The 18,135-nt window shown below is 44.0% G+C and overlaps 1 protein-coding gene across 1 annotated transcript in view; it reads left to right on the top strand.

The window, feature by feature from the left end:
• The window catches only part of DNAH3 (dynein axonemal heavy chain 3), a 348,463-nt gene that overhangs the window by 160,591 nt on the left and 169,737 nt on the right, over positions 1–18,135 (top strand). Inside the window, 3 exon segments of the mRNA XM_040440318.1 lie at positions 2,430–2,641; positions 4,025–4,116; positions 7,044–7,158. Of these exon segments, the coding sequence (XP_040296252.1) occupies positions 2,430–2,641; positions 4,025–4,116; positions 7,044–7,158 (419 nt within the window).

Here is an 18,135-nt window from a genome sequence, read left to right as displayed (position 1 = left end):
CTGTAATGAAACATTTGCCTTATAATTATTTTACTGCATGAATTCATTGAATGAAATTGACACATGGATCATTTTTATGGCCGGCGTGTTTTTATTCGGTCTGGCAGCGTCCGTGTTCTCTGTGCTGGCAGAAAAGATTAGTGATAGCGCATCGCTTCTCTAAATCTTCTCGGTTTGTATTGAAAGGGAGCAAAAGTGAATAATACATTTATTGATTTGTTAAAGTACCGAATGAAATATGCAATCACTTTTGATGACACGGCGGCAGGATCTGTGTAATTCTGTCCAATATAGCTCTATATTATTCAAAAAGCACTTACCATACTTCATTTTCCTGGAGCACTTACAAAACTCTTTCATAATCAATAGATGCCATTAACGTGTTAACTCTGTAAATGGGTGTCTCACTCCAGAGTTAAAGGGAGCCTGTCAGCAGTTTTGACCATGCTGTACCACTCCCATACACATTATATGGTTGGCCAAGATCACTGGGTTTGGCTGAAATTAAAGGGAGTCTGCCAGCAGTTTTGACCATGCTAAACTGCTGACAGCACTAGTTAAGGCCCGGGGAGAGCAGTGCAAACGTATCGTTTGCAGAACTTTATAGGGGTTATGCCCTGAATGATGTAAAAAATAAAAATCTGACATCATATAGGACATGACAATACTTTTCTAATGAAGCTAGAACCAGCCCTGTACCTCACATGGATCCAGAGATCTCCTCATTCACTGCTCCAATTCCTCTGCTAGATTATCTTCAGCCTGGCAGCTCAGGGGGCATGTCCTTTCGGCTGCAGCTCTCTCCCTGTAACTGCCACAGCTTGTAACTGAACATACGGCTGGTGGCAGTTGAAGATTTAAACTGAGTCTGTGCGACCACCTCAGTGAGGTGGACAGCGAAATAAGGAAAAGAACAAACAGCAGGTGGCGCTATACAGATACATTTTATTGAATAGCTCCGCGGCTATAATACATTTTTAATGACATGCCATTACAAAAGTATTCAGATCAAGGTCCTGGTTTTAAAAATGTAGACTATGCTTAGTGACACAACCCCTTTAAATCAGGAGTAGTAAGAATATGAACTTTTATTCTGCCAGTCCCTACCTAGTGTTAACAGTTTAGCATGGTCACAACTGCTAGTGGACTTCTTTTTTAATGTCAGCCAAACCGAATGATCTTGGCCGCCTATATAATGTGTGTGGGAGTGTCACAACTTTCCTCTTAGTAGCAGATGTGAGTGTAAAAACTGTTGGGCATGGTGGATTTCAGTATGCCTGATCAGTCACTGCTACAGGTGTCTGTTACTGGCTTGTTTCCCTTTCCCCATTCAGAACATACACATGCTCGGCCGAGCATGCATGTGTATCAGGGTAGTCAGGAGAGACAGCTTTCTAGTGTGTAAGGCCGGCGTGAATTTTACAGCATGACAGGTATTTGCTGAACTAGAGGTGCTATTTTTTAAAGCAATAATTTGGTCTATTTTTCATAGTGAGTTTTCCACAGTTAGGGTCCATTCACACATCTGCAAGTGTTTTGAGGTCCACATATTGCGGATCCGCAAAACACGGACACCGGCCATGTGCGTTCCGCACTTTGCGGACCGCACATAGCCGGCACTATAATAGAAATGCCTTTTGTTGTCCGTGTCTGCAGACAAGAATAGGACATGTTCTATTTTTTTGCAGGGCCGCGGAACGGAGGTGTGCTGTCCGCATCTTTTCCGGCCCCATTGAAAATGAATGGGCGCGCACCCGTTCCGCAAAAATTGCGGAAAGGTTGCGGACCTATTTTGCGGACGTGTGAATGGACCCTAAAGCATGTCTATAACAACTAGTCAAATTCCAGGTCTTATTTTTCAGAGTCCCTTTGGTAAATGGAAGCAGCAACATTATGGGTTGTTAAAGGGGTTGTCCCACAAAAAAAATCTGGATCTGAATACTTCTGTAATTGTATGTAGTTAATTTTGTGTAACCAGTGAGTTATTCAATAAAATGTACCTGTACAGCGCCACTTGTTGTTTTTTGTCTGACTCACTAAGATGGCCGCACATGTTCAATTTCATCTTTCAACTGCCTCCTGAGCTGTGATCGGGAGAGAGCTCCAGCAGAAAGGACACACCCCATATATCCCAACTATATGATATCTGATTGTCATGTTTTACATTAATCATGGCATAACCCCTTTAAGGGCAACTGCACCGCTTTTCGTTTGCACTAATATTGATAAATTGCAAGTGAGAAGCAAATAACGTTAGAAAATACAGCAATGCCTTTAAAAATCTAGATTTTTAAAAAATACATCTACTTTCCGAAAAAGTGAAACGTTTTCTGAAAAGGGTTGTGGTAGAAGAAGTGGATAACCAAGAAAAGCCTCAAACGGTTTTCTGCGCAGTAACTTTGTAACCCCAGTTTTCTCCTATACTGCAGGGGCTTTCCAGGACTTAAATGCAGAAGAGATCACGGAGGAAGTGGGGAACATGTGGAGAACGGTCTACAAGCTGGCCAAGACTTTTACAGACATGCCTGGACCTAAACGAGTCGCCGAGAATGTGAAGTTTAAAATCGAGAAGTTCAAAGTCCACCTTCCTATCATATCCGTCATCTGTAACCCCGGGATGAAGCTCCGCCATTGGGAACAGGTGTTTTATTCATCATTTTATATATGGGATTTGTTTTCTCATTAATAATTAATGGAGCTTTAATTCCGTGATCCAGCACTATATGGGGTGGAAGCGCCATGTTAGGCCAGATTCACATCACTGTTTTGTTTTCCGTTCTTCTGATTTGTCAGAAGAACAGAAACATAAAAAAAAAAAATAATGGATCCTTTATTTTGATCATCCTTTGTGCTAATTTTGCATCCGTTTTTGTCAGTTCCGTCAGAAATCTGTTATTTTAGACGTGACAGAAATTCCTGCATTTAGGACTTTTTCTCCCGTCTAAAATAAACTGACAAAAACCAGACGCAAAATGAGCACAACGGATGCCCAAAATGAAGGATACTTATTTTTATTTTATTTTTTACTTTTCTGCTCTTCTGATGGATCGTTGATGTGAACCCAGCCTTAGGGTTCATACACACGAACGTATTTTCTTTCCGTGTCTGTTCCGGGTTTTTTTTTTGCGGACCATATGCGGAACCATTAACTTTAATGGGTCCGCAAAAAAAAAGGAAGTTACTCCGTGTGCATTCTGTTTCCGTATGTCCGTATTTCCATTCCGCAGAAAAATAGAACATGTCCTATTATTGTCCACATTACGGACAAGGATAGGACTGTTCTATGAAGGGCCAGCTGTTCCGTTCCGGAGTGGACACGGACGTCATCCGTATTTTTTGCAGATCCGTTTTTTGAGGACCGCAAAATACATACGGTCGTGTGCATGACCTGTACATGAATCCTTGTTACCATAGTCTGCCCTTAGCGTTAGCAGCCTGAAGAGGATAGAAAAATCCCAATAGTTTGCCTCTGATTTTGACGCACTACTGCTTGATAATCTGAAATTCAAAAGTAGAGGTGTTCAATTAGAAACAAAGGGGGTCATTTATTAAGACAGGCGTTTTAAATGCCGGTCTTAACATCCCCTATAGCTGGCGGTGGATCTGCTGGAGTTATATAGAGGCGCCCGCCATTACATAACTTCGGAGGATCCACCACTACTGCTAAATGTAAGATAGCTTCCTTTCGGGCTTACATTTAGACAATTTTCTACTCATAAATCAGGCGTAGAAAATGGTAAATGAGAGAGGCCTGCTGGTCCGTCCCCTTCCCCGCCCCCTTTTTTTTAGACCTGGCAGGAGTCGGGTGGGGGGGGGGGTGTGCAGATTGGGGCGCGAAGGACCTTTAATAATGCCTAATATAGGCATATTTCTAGTTAGTAAATGACCCCCAGAATGTGTTTATTATATTGGAATAATTTTTGCTTGAGTTTTAGGTTGCTTTGCAGGTTCTGAAATAATCACAGCATCAGTAGTACACGTACGTATTTTATTATACATATCTTTTTTTTTTTTGTCCTTTCAGATCAGTGAAATAGTAGGATTTGATATCACTCCAGAGCCTAACACGTCTCTCATTAACATGCTGGAATATGGACTGTCCAAGTACATAGAAAAGTAAGAAATCCCATCACTTTGAAGTGGTGAAGCGCTGAGTAGCTCTTTGTGCTTGTGTATATACAATGTCATAAGTCTTTTTTTTTCTACCAAAGGTTGAGTGACCTTGAAAATATTCCCCCATAATTGCAGCCTGTATAAAAGGCGAGCTGGCTTCATGATACTGCTGGTTGTTGGAAACAGTCAACAAGCATGTCATGCGACACTTCCCTAAGAGCCTGTATAATCTTTGGGACAGCTTGTTTTTCCATCAAATAACCGAACAGTGCCTGCCCTTAATAGTGAACTTTTTTTAGCATGCAGATCACCAGACCAAGCTATGTGCAGCTACTGAGCTAGTAAGGAATGCTGGGAGATTTCAGCCCTGCAGTCTGAAGAATTGTGAATGCAGCTTTAGACTATAGGACAGGCAGTCACTCAGGACTGGTGCAGGATAACTAATCCAATGGATTTTCAAAGTTATTTAACATTTATGCAGATCATTCTGTAAAAACAGTAAAATGCGGTTCAAGGTGGACAGCAGGACATTCACTGTTACAACAGGCATAGCGCCTTGTAGGACTAGCTCAGCTGAATGTAGTGAAACCTTTCACTTAGGGTCCATTCACACGTCCGTATGTATTTTGCGGATCCGCAAAACACGGACACCGGCAATGTGCGTTCCGCATTTTGCGGACCGCACATCGCCGGCACTCTCGCAGAAAATGCCTATTCTTGGGCCGCATGGTCTTGCAGGCGGCAGTTTCTTAGACGCCTGCCGGGACACTTGTTTCCATGGGGCTGTGGTTTTTTCCCTCCCTGTGGACTGCTTTTGGACGTCCCACGGTTCCTGTGTCTCCCAATGAATATGAGCGAGAAAAGGAGATTTTTGTATAACTTACCAGTAAAATCTCTTTCTTGCTCTTCATTGGGGGACACAGCACCCACCCAGTATTGTTGTTCGACCACCGTTGAGCAGCTGCTGGTTTGAACCCCGTTGGGTCCTTTTGGCATGGTTGGTGTTCCATGGTTTTTTCTTTGGTTGGCTTGCTTCTCCTGCTGCTTGTGCACAAACTGAAGCTCTCTCTCCAGGCTGGAAGGGGGTAAAGCTGCAGGGGAAGAGCTAACAGCTTTTACTAGTGTCAACGCCTCCTAGAGGACATAGCTATACCATGGTCTCTGTGTCCCCCCAATGAAGAGCGAGAAAGAGATTTTACTGGTAAGTTATACAAAAATCTCCTTTTCATCCATATGCAAATGAGTAGTTAAGTGCACTGAGGGCAGGCCTAAGCCGCTCTGTGCACCCTTTCTCTTCCTGCTTCCTCTGCCAGCCCCTCCCTCTCCTTGACTGACAGGTCAGGTTCCTGTATAGTTAACTCACCTTGTCCTGTAGATAGAGGAGAAGGGCTGGCAGAGGAAGGAGGAAGAGCAAGGGTGCACAGGGTGGCTTGGGCATTTTTCTCCAGAATGAAGCAACAGATCACAAAGTGAAAGGTGTCATTATATTAAAGGGGTTGTCTCACTTCATCAAGTGGCATTTATCATGTAGAGAAAGTTAATACAAGCCACTTACTAATGTATTGTGATTGTCCATATTGCTTCCTTCGCTGGCTTGATTCATGTTTCCATCGCATTATACACTGCTTGCTTCCATAGTTACAACCACCCTGCAATCCAGCATTGAATATCATATCATTGAATAAGTCAGTGGGCAGAGGAATTCTCGGACTCGCCAGATGCCAGACGTGCTCAGATAGCATGCCCTCTCTCCTCGCTGCAGGAGACAGCAGAAGCCCATAGACTTTCTGTTGAGTCCACCTCCCTTCCTCTCCTGCACCTCTGTGTGGGTGCTTCTCTCTCCTCGTTCTGACAGTCGGTGGTGGGTCTCAGCACCCAGACTCCCACCAATTAAAAAACTTTTATACATTACTATGACATCTCAAAAGTTTTATGAAAGCTCAGCGACCCCTTAACTTCTAATTTCCTTTTAGGGTGCTTTGAAGATGGAGTTTTTTTTTTTTTAAATCAGATAATTTTTTATTTGACTTTTTTTGAAAATCACAAAAATACAAAGAAAGAAAATAGTCCGCACAGTATACATGCAACAGTTGATGACAATAATACCATAGCATTACATGATCGGCCAAATAATAAACATCCATCAGTATGCAATAGAAGATGGAGTTTTTAAATCAGCAGCTTCTTTAAAGGGGTTGTGTCGTCTCACAGTTTTCATGGCATATACAGTAACTAGGACATGCCATCAAAGTCAGATTAGTGCAGGTCCCACCTCTTAGACCTGAACTTATCTCCACAAAGGGCCCCCAAAAGGGAAGTATCTCCAGAAGTCCCATAGAAATGAATGGAGAGTCCGCCAAGCAGGCACGGTCACCGCTCCATTCACTTCTATGTGACTGCCGGAGATACCTGCCTATTTTCAGCAGTCCTGTAGAAATGGTTAGAGGGCGCCTGTGCGGCTGCTCTGCTGACTTCTGGGATCCCGTTCTGGAGATATCGATGTCTAAGATGAGACAGGGTTGTTTAGTTAAAAAGTTAAAGGGGTTTCCCAGAATAACAATTTATGACCTTCAAATTGCTTGGCTTTCTTAGGGCATTAGATATTAGATGCCCTAAATTAAAGGGGTCTGTCCTGGCTAAAATAGTTGTCCCACAATGACAACTTATTACCTATCCACGTTGCAGTCCGGTCTCTTTGGATGGACCTCCATCATTCTGTGTCCCATGTTGGAAGGCTGCAGTGATTGAGCACATGCACTGCCACTCCAATTAAACTCTGTGGTACAAGTCGAGACACCACTTCAAATCGGAACACAGGGTTTGCTCCTCATTTCTTTCACATCTACTGATCCTGTATGTCATTTATCAAGTTAAAAATCCTTTCCGTACAGTATTTCATGAATAGCACTGGTACACTTTGTGCATCGTAGGCTGGAGCAGATTGGAGCATCAGCAAGCAAAGAGTATTCTTTGGAGAAAGCCATGGAGAAGATGAAATCAGAGTGGTCCACAATGAGCTTCAACTTTGTCCAGTATCGTGATACAGTAAGTTACAATATTTAAAATACATGAGCAGCCATAGATTTCAGAGGCCTGAGCCCAGGAGGGCACCTGCGGCCATTGGCCAGGTACAATAATTTGATTCACAGATTACGGTAATTATTGTAGCTCTATCTTATCTATGGTTTTTCTTGAAAAGTTACGTTTTTAGCTTTTGGAAGCTCGAGCTGTTCTAGTCAAGTTTCTAAAAAGCAACTCAATTGTCTGAAAGAAGATGCAGTCTTTATTCTTGTGTGTGATTTCATGATGGATGAGCTACGTTCTGCCATTTCCCAACATCCACAAGGCCGTGATCCATAAAAGTCTTGTTAGATTTTGTTTACCGCCATAGTGTTTGGCTTTGCGCTAGTGCTCAGTACACAATGCATTCTTTCCGGAAAGGTCTCTCTTCTGCTGACCGCACATCGCACACATTTTTAATAGCTGGGTTTTGAGAGCTTGTTCAATATCCCTAATCTTCGATGATTTCAAGCACTGTTTGTTGTTTAGCACACCGACACTTGTGGATAATGCCCTTGATCTCTTTGCTTTGATTGGGGAATTAGAGAAAAGAAAACGGCTCTTTGCTTTGTTTAGTGGGTCTTAAAGGGCAGCGTTAGAACAGAAAGTCAACATCTGACTCAGTGCGGGAAAAATAATGAATGGCAAGTTCTGCTGTGGTTCAAAAAAAACGATGAATGCGTGTATGAAAGAAAATACAGTGTAGTGTCATTGACTATATTTCCAGAGTGAGGTCAGTTCTGTAAATTTGCATTTATTATGACACCCTTCAAGGTGTTATATACCGTAGGGTACGTACCTTTTTTTTCAATAGTTAATACTCAAAGGGGTATTCTGGTTGTGACAAGTTATTCTCTATCCACAGGATAGGGGATAACTAGTATATCTGTGGGCGTCCTGCCACTGAGACCCCCACCGATTATGAAAACGGGACCCCCGAAATGCTCAGTGTGCCCAATCTGCAAGGACACTGCCGCTCCATTTATCTCTGTGGGAGTTCTGACCTCCCGCTCTGTAAATTTCGAGTTGCCCCAAGGGGTACGAGTAATCAAAGTCCCAGGGGTAGGACCCACGCCGATCTAATAGTTATCACCTATCCTGTGGATGAAGAATAACTTGGTAGAATGGGAATACCTCTTTAACCGTATATTAGTTACAGTCCATTACAATTTTGGTTTTTATATTTTAATTTGGCCCCTGAACGGACTTCTCCGCTTTGGACAAACACTTTTTGTTTGAAGAATAAGCTTATCGAAAGATATGCCCCTGCTGGGACCCCTGACAAGCACTGGTTATCGGATGGGGAGCCTATACCCCATTCTCCTGTAGCGCTACCAATGGAGAAATTAGGCATTACACTGTCCTCATTTAAATCAATGGCCTGTCGTGCACAGATTGACTGGAGCCTCCTGAGTGTCAGTGGAGTAACTAGAAACTGACTGGGCCCCACAGCAGATATTTAAATGTGGCCCCCACATCAACCCCCTCATCCCATACTACCTTCAATCCTGCGGCTAATTAAAATAGCTCTCTCAGACCAGGCCTGCACATATCCTGTATGTCATGTCACTGTATGTACTGTCATTGTATAATTCTGTTGAGGGGGCCCTGACAATAACATCTTTCAGTCCTCCTCCTGAGTTCGGGCCCCATAGCTACGCTCCTGCTGAGTGTCATTCTTTATAGCCATGCTCTGCTCTGGCTAATAGACGAGGGACCTCAATGGGAAACTCCCCCTAGTAACTCAGAATCAATAATCAAGTATTCGAAAATGGGGTTTCTAATCTGGACATCCCATTTAATTAAAGGAAATCAGTCTCCAGGGCAGGTTTATTAAAAGACAAGCAAGAGGGTGCCAGTCACAACTGAGATTTAGCAGACATAACTACGGAGAGAGGACCTGTCACCACCAAATTAGTACAATCTGCAGGCAGCATATTATAGAGCAGAAGGAGCTGAGCAGATTGATAAACAGTGCATTTGGTCTTTAGACCCTTTCACTTTTTTCACATTTTGTTATGTTCCAGCTTTGTGCTAAAATAAAATAAAATCCAGTTAGTTCCGATCATTCTGCATTCAATACCCCTTAATGAGAAACTGAACACAGAATGTTCGAAATCTTTGCTAATTTATTGAAAAGTTGAAACGAAAATCTTGCACTGACATAAGTATTCAGACCCTTTAGGCCCCTTTCACACGGGCGAGATTTCCGCGCGGGTGCAATGCGTGAGGTGAACGCATTGCACCCGCACTGAATCCGGACCCATTCATTTCTATGGGGCCGTGCACATGAGCAGTGTTTTTCACGCATCACTTGTGCGTTGCATGAAGATCGCAGCATGCTCTATATTGTGCATTTTTCACGCAACGGGGCTGCGTGAAAATCGCAAGCATCTGCAAGCAATTGTGGATGCAGTGCGATTTTCACGCATGGTTGCTAGGAGATGATCGGGATGGGGACCCGATCATTATTATTTTCCCTTATAACATGGTTATAAGGGAAAATAATAGTATTCTTAATACAGAATGCTTAGTAAAATAGGGATGGAGGTGTTTAAAAAAATAAATAAAATTTAACTCACTTCATCCACTTGTTCGCGCAGCCCGGCTTCTCTTCTGTCTTCTTCTTTGACCAGGAGGAAATATTGCGCATTTTCCCGCAACGCACCCGCATCTTTTCCCGCACGTCACCCGCAACGCCCGTGTGAACCCAGCCTTACTCAGGACTTGGTTAAAGCACCTTTGGCAGAGACATGTCGTAGTTTTATTCCGGCCGCCTCTCGGCATGTTTGCTGTGCTGCCGGCAATGGGGCATGAGCGACAGCATGGATCCGGCAGGCTGTTCAATCACTGGAACAGCCTGCCGGACAAGGGTGCCGCTAGTGTGAAAGTAGCCTTATGCAGATCCACTCAAGCTCTGTCAGGTTGGACATTTTCAGGTCTCTCCACAGATGTTCTATTGGGTTCATGTCAGGGCTCTCTCTGGCTGGGCCACTCAAGGACATTCACAGAGTCGTCCTTAAGCCACTCCTGTGTTGTCTTGGCTGTGTGTTTAGAGCCATTGACTTATTGTAAGGTCAAACTTTCGGTCCAGTTTGAGGTTCAGAGCGCTCTGGAACAGGTTTCCATTTAGAATATCTCTGTACTTTGCTTCATTCAGCTTTCCCTCAACTCTGACCAGTCTACCTGTCCTAGCCTCTGAAAAGCACCCCCACTGCATGATGCTGACACCTCCATGCTTCACTTTAGGGATGGTATTGGGCAAGTGATGAGCAGTGCCTGGTCTCCTCCAGACATGACGCTTAGAATTGAGGCCAAAAAGTACAATCTTGGTTTCATCAAACCAGAGAATCTTGTTTCTCACAGTCTGAGCCCAGATTGATGGCATGCTGCTGTGATGGTTGACCTTCTGGAAGTTTCTCCCATCCGCACACAGAATCTTTGGATCTCAGTCACAGTGACCACTGGGTTCTTGGTCATCTCTCTTACCAAGGCACTTCTCCCCAATTACTTAGTTTATAGGGGCTTCCAGCTCTAGGAAGAGTTCTGGTTGTTCTAAACTTTGTCCATTTTTTTTATTATGGAGGTCACTGTGCTCTTGGGAACTTTGTGCAGATTGATGGGGGAAAACTTTTTTTTATTTTTTATTATTATTTTTGCACAAGGCCACAACATAACAAAATGTGAAAAAACTAAAAGGGTCTGAAGACTTTCCGAATGTATTGTATATTTTTCTGGGAAAAAATTAAATAAAACTTGAAATGTATTCATTTAAATCTCTACTATTTCTGACTTCAGTGTACACGGAGAAGTGTTATCAGAGATTGATAGCATTCGCTGTGTAAGTGTGTATATATATAGAGATAGCTGTCAGTCCCTGATAGCTGTACACAGGGAGGTGTTATCAGTGATTGATAGCATCCTCTGTGTAAGTGTGTATACAGAGATAGCTGTCAGTCACTGATAGATGTATACGGGGGAGGTGTTATCAGTGATTGATAGCATTCTCTGTGAACGGGTCCGCAATCCTGACCTGCGGTGCGGAACGGAGGCATGGAACCCCACAGAAGCACTACGGAGTGCTTCTGTGGTGTTTCTGTCCTTGCCTCCGCAACGCAAAAAAAATAGAACATTTAGAACAATAAAACAATAGAACTATTTTTTTACGGTGCGGATGGATCATGGACCCATTCAAGTTGAATGGGTCTCGATCCATCCCGGCTGCCGCATGGATGTTGCCCGTGCATTGAGGACTGCAAATTGCAGTCCTCAATGCACGGAACGGCGGCACAACTGCCGTGTGCATGAGCCCTAAGTGTGTATACAGTGATGGCTGTCAATTACTGATAGTTGTACACGGGTAGGTGTTATTAGTGATTGATAGCAGTCTCCGTGTAAATGTGTTTACAGAGATAGCTGTCAGTCACTGATAACACTTCCCCTGTGAACAATGAAATCAGAATCTGCTCCGCTTCTCCTGCTCTATAACCTGCTGCTTGCAGATTGCATTGCATTTCATAGTGACAGGTCCTCTTTAAACTTACATCCTAAAGGACCTGTTCACATGGCATCTTAAAATGCCAGAATTCTTGCCAAAAAGCCAGCAGCCACATGAAATCTACCTCCCGTTGTTTTATATTGGGCACACTGCTGTTCCTGCTGCCACCGGGTTAAAACCATGACAGTGCTAAGAAAATCTAGGCCCTTTCTTGGATCTTTGTCTGCATGGACTTGGCTGGAAGCCATGGCAGCTGTTCATTCACTATTTAGCTACATTCAGTGGGGCTAAGGGTACTTTCACTCTAGCGGTTTTCTTTTCCGGCACTGAGTTCTGTCATAGAGGCTCAATACCGGTAAAGAACTGATCAGGCATATCCCCATGCATTCTGAATGGAGAGCATTCCGTTCAGGATGCATCAGGATGTCATCAGTTCAGTCACTGAACGGCTTTTTGGACGAAGGAAATACCGCAGCATCCGGATCAGTTGCCAGAATGCCGGATCAATTTACATTGAAATGTATTAGTGCCGGATCCGGCATTAAAAATACTGCAATGCCGGATCACTCCTTCCGGTCTGTGCATGCGCTGACTGGTAAAAATGTGAAAAAATATATAACGGATCCGTTTCTCCGGATGACATCCGGAGAGACGGATCCGTTCTTGCAATGCATTTGTAAGACAGATCCGCATCCGGATCCGTCTACAAATGCTGTCCATTTGCATGCAGATTGCCTGATCCGCTGAAACTGCTTGCCGGATCACTCTGCCGCAAGTGTGAATGTAGCCTAAACTGTGAGCAGGTCCACTGCACTGAAATTGAAAAAAAGTGTGAAAATCCCCCATGCGAACATAGCCAATTCTGTAAGTAGAACCAGCTACATTGTAAATGATTCATTATACAGTATGTATTAGGACAACTGATGTCATCAGCTCTTTTCTTGCCTATTATTTAACCTACTAAACTGTAGGTTCATTGCCAACAAGGCACGTCTGAGGGCGGAATTACCAGTTCTGCAGAGAAATCATAAGTACAACTCTGCCCGAGCGATTCATTATTTATATGCTCCCAGTTCATCGCTGTGCAGATGTCATTGCAGCACGTGCCAAAGTGTGCAGCTGCTCATGTAGACTGATGGAGTCACGCTCCAGAGCAATCAGTATGCACCAATAATGCTTAATCCTTAAAATGTAGCAAAAGTTTTGTCGATAAACACTTTTATAGTGTGCAACCTCAAAGGGTTTATCCGAAAGTAGGAAGTAATTTCAGTAGGGCCAGGGACAGTTTAAAATGAAAAAACAAAACACCCTTTTAAAGCTCTCGTCTCCACCGCTTCCGATCCCCCCGCTGGACGAAAGTGTGAATTGTCAATAGCACATCAGCACTGTGGACTAATCAATGGCCTCAGTGGTGATATATAGGAACAGCATGTGACCGATGAGGCCACAGGTGCCACAAAATGCTCTATTTCCTTTGTAGCAGGCACTGCACAGGAAATGTTTGGCCATATGTAGGTTCTCGGTGGAAGGGGTTAGAAAAACGGAACGCTTTATTTTAAGAAATCTAGAAGATTATCTGGATAGGACAAACATCGGAAAAACATAGGTACTTAGGTAACATAGGTTTTTTTTTTTTACTTTTTTTTTTTAACTTTTTTTTTTTTTTACACAATTTGTCCAGAATACAGACCCTCCGGAGCAGCACCTCCGAGACAGACGGCAGTTAATACATTGGAATGTCGAAATAACATTGGAATATATGTAGATTCCACAGCCAGAGACCACAGCACATTAATAAGACATTTGAACACAATCCTCCATACTATAGAGGTTTCACGTGGCCCCTAAGGAGTCTCGCGAGCGTAGGAAGTAGAACACTTCTTCCAGGGGGCCCGCGGTGTATGAGAGTTGTCTAAAGCTACATTCAGATGACCGTAAGTGTTTTGCCATCTGCAAATTGCGGATCCTCAAAACACAGATACCGGCCGTGTGCGTTCCACATTTTGTGGACCGCATAGGGCCAGCCCTATACAGAAATGCCCATCCTTGTCTGTGATTGCAGACAAGAATAGGACATGCTCTATATTTTTTTGTGGGGCCACGGAACGGAACTACGGATACGGAGCGAACACGGTGTGCGAGCTGCATCTTTTGCAGATAAAGGTATTTATTAAATTGCTCCACAGAAGAACAGAGGGGGGGGGGGGGGGGGGCGGCATCTAGGCATCCACCTTAATGCCAATGATTTACGAGCCAGAAATAGGACTTCATGTAATAAAAGCCTCATATGATGGGGCCACTGGCCTTCCTCCATGATTCCCAAAAGACACATCCCGGGGTTGAGAGGAACAGGGCGTCCCAGCACCACCAAAAGCAAATTAATTACTGTATTCCAGAAGGTCTGCAGCTCCGGACAGTACCACATAAGATGCATGAAATCCGCATCTGGGGTTAAACATCTGTGTCACTGGAAATCCTACCCATCTTAAACAACCGAACTGGCATTAAGTAACATTTATGTAGTATGCACAGTTTTATAAACTTGGGATTGGCTGAGGGGGAGTCACATATAGGGGTAGTGAGCGTCCGGTATATCTCTACGCCCTTTAACCTCAGTGGTGAACCCAAGCAGTTTAATTTTCAAAAGATGTGTGTACACAAAATAGATGAGACCTTTAGGACCTTGTTTTTTAAGGATGCCTATCAGTGGGTAGGAGGAGAAGGGAATTGCGGGAGAGGGGAATAAGTAAGTCAGGAATTGCGTTAATAGAGCTGAGCTGCAGGTAATAATAGAAACCAGTACGTGGAATATCCTACATAACCTGGAGTTGTTCAAATGACAGGAGGCTATTATTATGATAAAGGTGAGATAGGGCTGTGATACCATATCCCACCCAAAACTCGGAATCTGGGAAGGACCTGAGCTGTGTTAATCCGCCATTTTGCCACAAGGGAGTCTTGGCAGGAATTGCATCAAATTGTGATAACCTCTTGCCAAGGGCCCATACATGTGCGGCCAGTCTATGCAAAGGTAATAATTGACCTTGAAAAACATTGGGGTATTTTAGAACTGCCCAGAGGGAGTTTTCAGATAGTAAGTGTTGAAGGTAATGCTCACTGTTAGGCAGGGGTCTATCACCCAACCATGATTTTGTATACTGTAGTTGTCCAGCTAATACAGTTGGAAATTGGGCAGGGCAGCTCCCCACATATCCCTTAGTCTCTGTAAAATGCTCAGACAGAGAATCCGTAGCATTAAAGAACCTCCGCAGTACTACAATATCTATATGGTCCGAAGGGCGATCATTTTCAGGAGGTTAATCCGTCCTGCCACAGACAATGGCAAAGTGCTCTATACTTTCGTCTTGTCCCTGAGATAGGTCAGTAAGGGCTCGATATTAAGTGAATAGGATTGGAAACTATCTCTTGTAATATGCATTCCTAGGTATTTAAATTGGCATATTGGAGAGGAGCTTTGCCTTCGTGCCATAATCTCCCAACCAGTCCAACGGAGAGAGGCCAAAGAACCTACCAGATGTGTCTATAATCAAAGCAGCGTATGGCATGGAATTTTTAGGTTCTGAGAGAAATACTACCATAACATCCGCATACATACCTCCGGGTTCTTGTCAGGTGTAACTAAAACAATGATGGTGGAGTTGTTCAAGGAATCTGGAAGACATTCTTGGTCAAAGATCTGGCGATACAGGGATAGCAAGTGGGGACCAATGATGTCTTTGTACTGAACATAAACTACTATGGAAAGACTGACTTACCTTTTTAATCTGACAGATGGCAGAGGTAATTTCACTGAGAGAAATAGGAGAGTCCAGAAGGTCTCTATGACTAGACAGCAGAGTAGGGAGCTGTATACTATTGAGATAATCGCTTAGGGTCCCAGGGTCAGAGTCTGCTCTGGATCTATATACAGTAGGTCACTATAGAACTGTCGGAAACACCCCAAGATATCAGAAAGACTGATTAGAACCCGGTTATCTGTAGATTTGCGTTTTGAGTACTGGTGTATTTGTCGAATATTGTCGTACAATATGGGCCAATAATTTAGCTGATTGATTACCGTGCTGAAAAAAAAAAACTGTTTAGTAAAGAATAAACACCCCCTGTGCCTTTTCTTTTAGGAGATGTAAGTACTGGCCTCCCACCATGAGCCACTGAGATTTATTATTTTCAGTAGGATTCTCTATAAAGGCATCACCTGCCCTCTATAAAGGCATCGCCTTCCCAGCTCTTCCTCTTCCCTCACCGAAGATATTTTAATCTCTTATATATATAAAAATTTGTTTCTGTCTGTCTAGACGTTCTTTATGCACGACCAAACGACTTGACCGATCGTCACCAAATTTGGCACACAGGTACATCAGGTGTCCGGGAAGGTTTTAGACCGGGTCTCAGCTCTCTAGGACTTACCGTTCCTGAGATATTCCCAAAAAATGACCTGCATTAGCCAATAGAAGCCAGCAAGCCTTTCACTTACATCCGAACTGCCATTTACACGGTCACATGTCCCTTATTAGCCAATAGAAGCTCACATGTCCTACTCCAGGTTGCCATAACAACTGATCACAGGTTTTAGCAGTTCGCAGGTCCTTAAATATTCAGTCATATGACGTATGACGGCACAACTACATTGCTACATGCATGGGGGGAAGGGGCCACTATCAAACGGACGGCCGCTGTGGAGTTCACTGTTAAAGGGGTGGTCAATGTTAAAGGGGCAGGCACTGTGGAGGTCACTGTTAAAGGGGCAGGTACTGTGGAAGTCACTGTTAAAGGGTCGGTCACTATTAAAGGGAGGGGCAATGTGGAGGTCTCTGTTAAAGGGGCAGGTACTGTGGAAGTCACTGTTAAAGGGGCGGTCACTATTAAAGGGAGGGGCACTGTGGAAGTCACTGTTAAAGGGGTGGTCACTGTGGAGGTCACTGTTAAAGGGGTGGACACTGTGGAGGTCACTATTAAAGGGGCAGGCACTGTGGAGGTCACTGTTAAAGGGGCAGGCACTGTTAAAGGGGTGGCCACAGTGGAAGTCACTGTTAAAGGGGCGGGCACTGTGGAAGTCTCTGTTAAAGGGGCGGGCACTGTGAATATCACTGTTAAAGGGGCGGGTACTGTGGTAGTCACTGTTCAAGGGGCGATCACTATGAAGGTCACTGTTAAACGGGTGGTCACTGTTAAAGTGGTGGGCACTGTGGAGGTCACTGTTAAAGTGGTGGGCACTGTAGAGATCACTGTTAAAGGGGCGGGTACTGTGGAGGTCATTGTTAAAGGGCGGGTACTGTGGAGGTCATTGTTAAAGGGGCAGCCACTGTGGAGGTCAATATTAAAGGGGCGGCCACTGTGGAGGTCACTATTAAAGGGGTGGGCACTGTGGAGATCATTGTTAAAGGGGCGGGTACTGTGGAGGTCATTGTTAAAGGGGCGGGTACTGTAGAAGTCACTGTTATGGGGGACACTGTTGATATCTTTTTACGACACACGGAAACAAGAAATGAAATAGATTAAATATACCTGTCCGAAGTCGGGTCATTCTGCTAGTATACGATATAAAAGATTTAAGGCACCCACGGAGGTAAGACTTGGATGCCTCCTATACTAATAAGGAGTATGGGTGTGGGTCATAGATATCAATGAATAATTGAAGCTGATCAGGTATGCAATCTGAAGTCCCAAATAGGGTTATCCAGAAGGGTTAAATCCGCCAGCTCTTCTGTGGGGTAGGGGCAGAAGACTGTAACAATAGCCACAATAGGGAATGGTCTGATATTCCTCCCGGCATTAACGCTATCTCACCTATTCTAGTACATGTTGAGGGGGACCCAAACATATAATCTAAGTGGCTAAGTGAGTGGCGGTGGGCCGCATGACATGAATATGCACAGAGATCCGGGTGTTTCAGTCTCCATAAATCTATCCACTGCACCTCTGTCATTACCCCCACTAATCGAGACACCAGAGGTACCAGGTTGAACACCGTATTGATCTAGGGGAGGGTCCATGAGGAGGTTAAAGCCTCCCATGCAGAGGACTTCTGCTTCTGGATGTGCTGCAGCAAATAATATTCCTTCATTAATAACAACCAGAGAGGCAGGTGGGGGGTTATAAATACATAGAAGAATATATGGTATAACGATTATCTTTGCCTTCGCAAAGACCAAGCGTCCCTCAAGGTCTATCTTAACACATTCGGGTTTCCACTTTAGAGAGTTATGTATGAGAAGCGATACTCCTCTAGAAAAGGAGGTATGGAAGGTTTGATATAGCGTTCGAGCTCATGACTTTTTGAGGCGGTCCACGGTGGAGGGGACCAGATGCGTTTCTTGGAGACAAACTATATGGGGTCTTTTAGAACAGAGTGCAGAGACAACCATAGACCTTTTAGGGGGGACCCCAGGTCTCTCACTTTCCAAAAAAGACATGTGAAGTTAGTTAGGACCATTGTTAAACGT

This window comes from Bufo bufo, chromosome 7 (genome assembly GCF_905171765.1).
Source record: "Bufo bufo chromosome 7, aBufBuf1.1, whole genome shotgun sequence".
NCBI lineage: Eukaryota > Metazoa > Chordata > Amphibia > Anura > Bufonidae > Bufo > Bufo bufo.
Note: the sequence above shows the minus strand (reverse complement) of the source record. Positions and strands in the feature narration are given on the sequence as shown.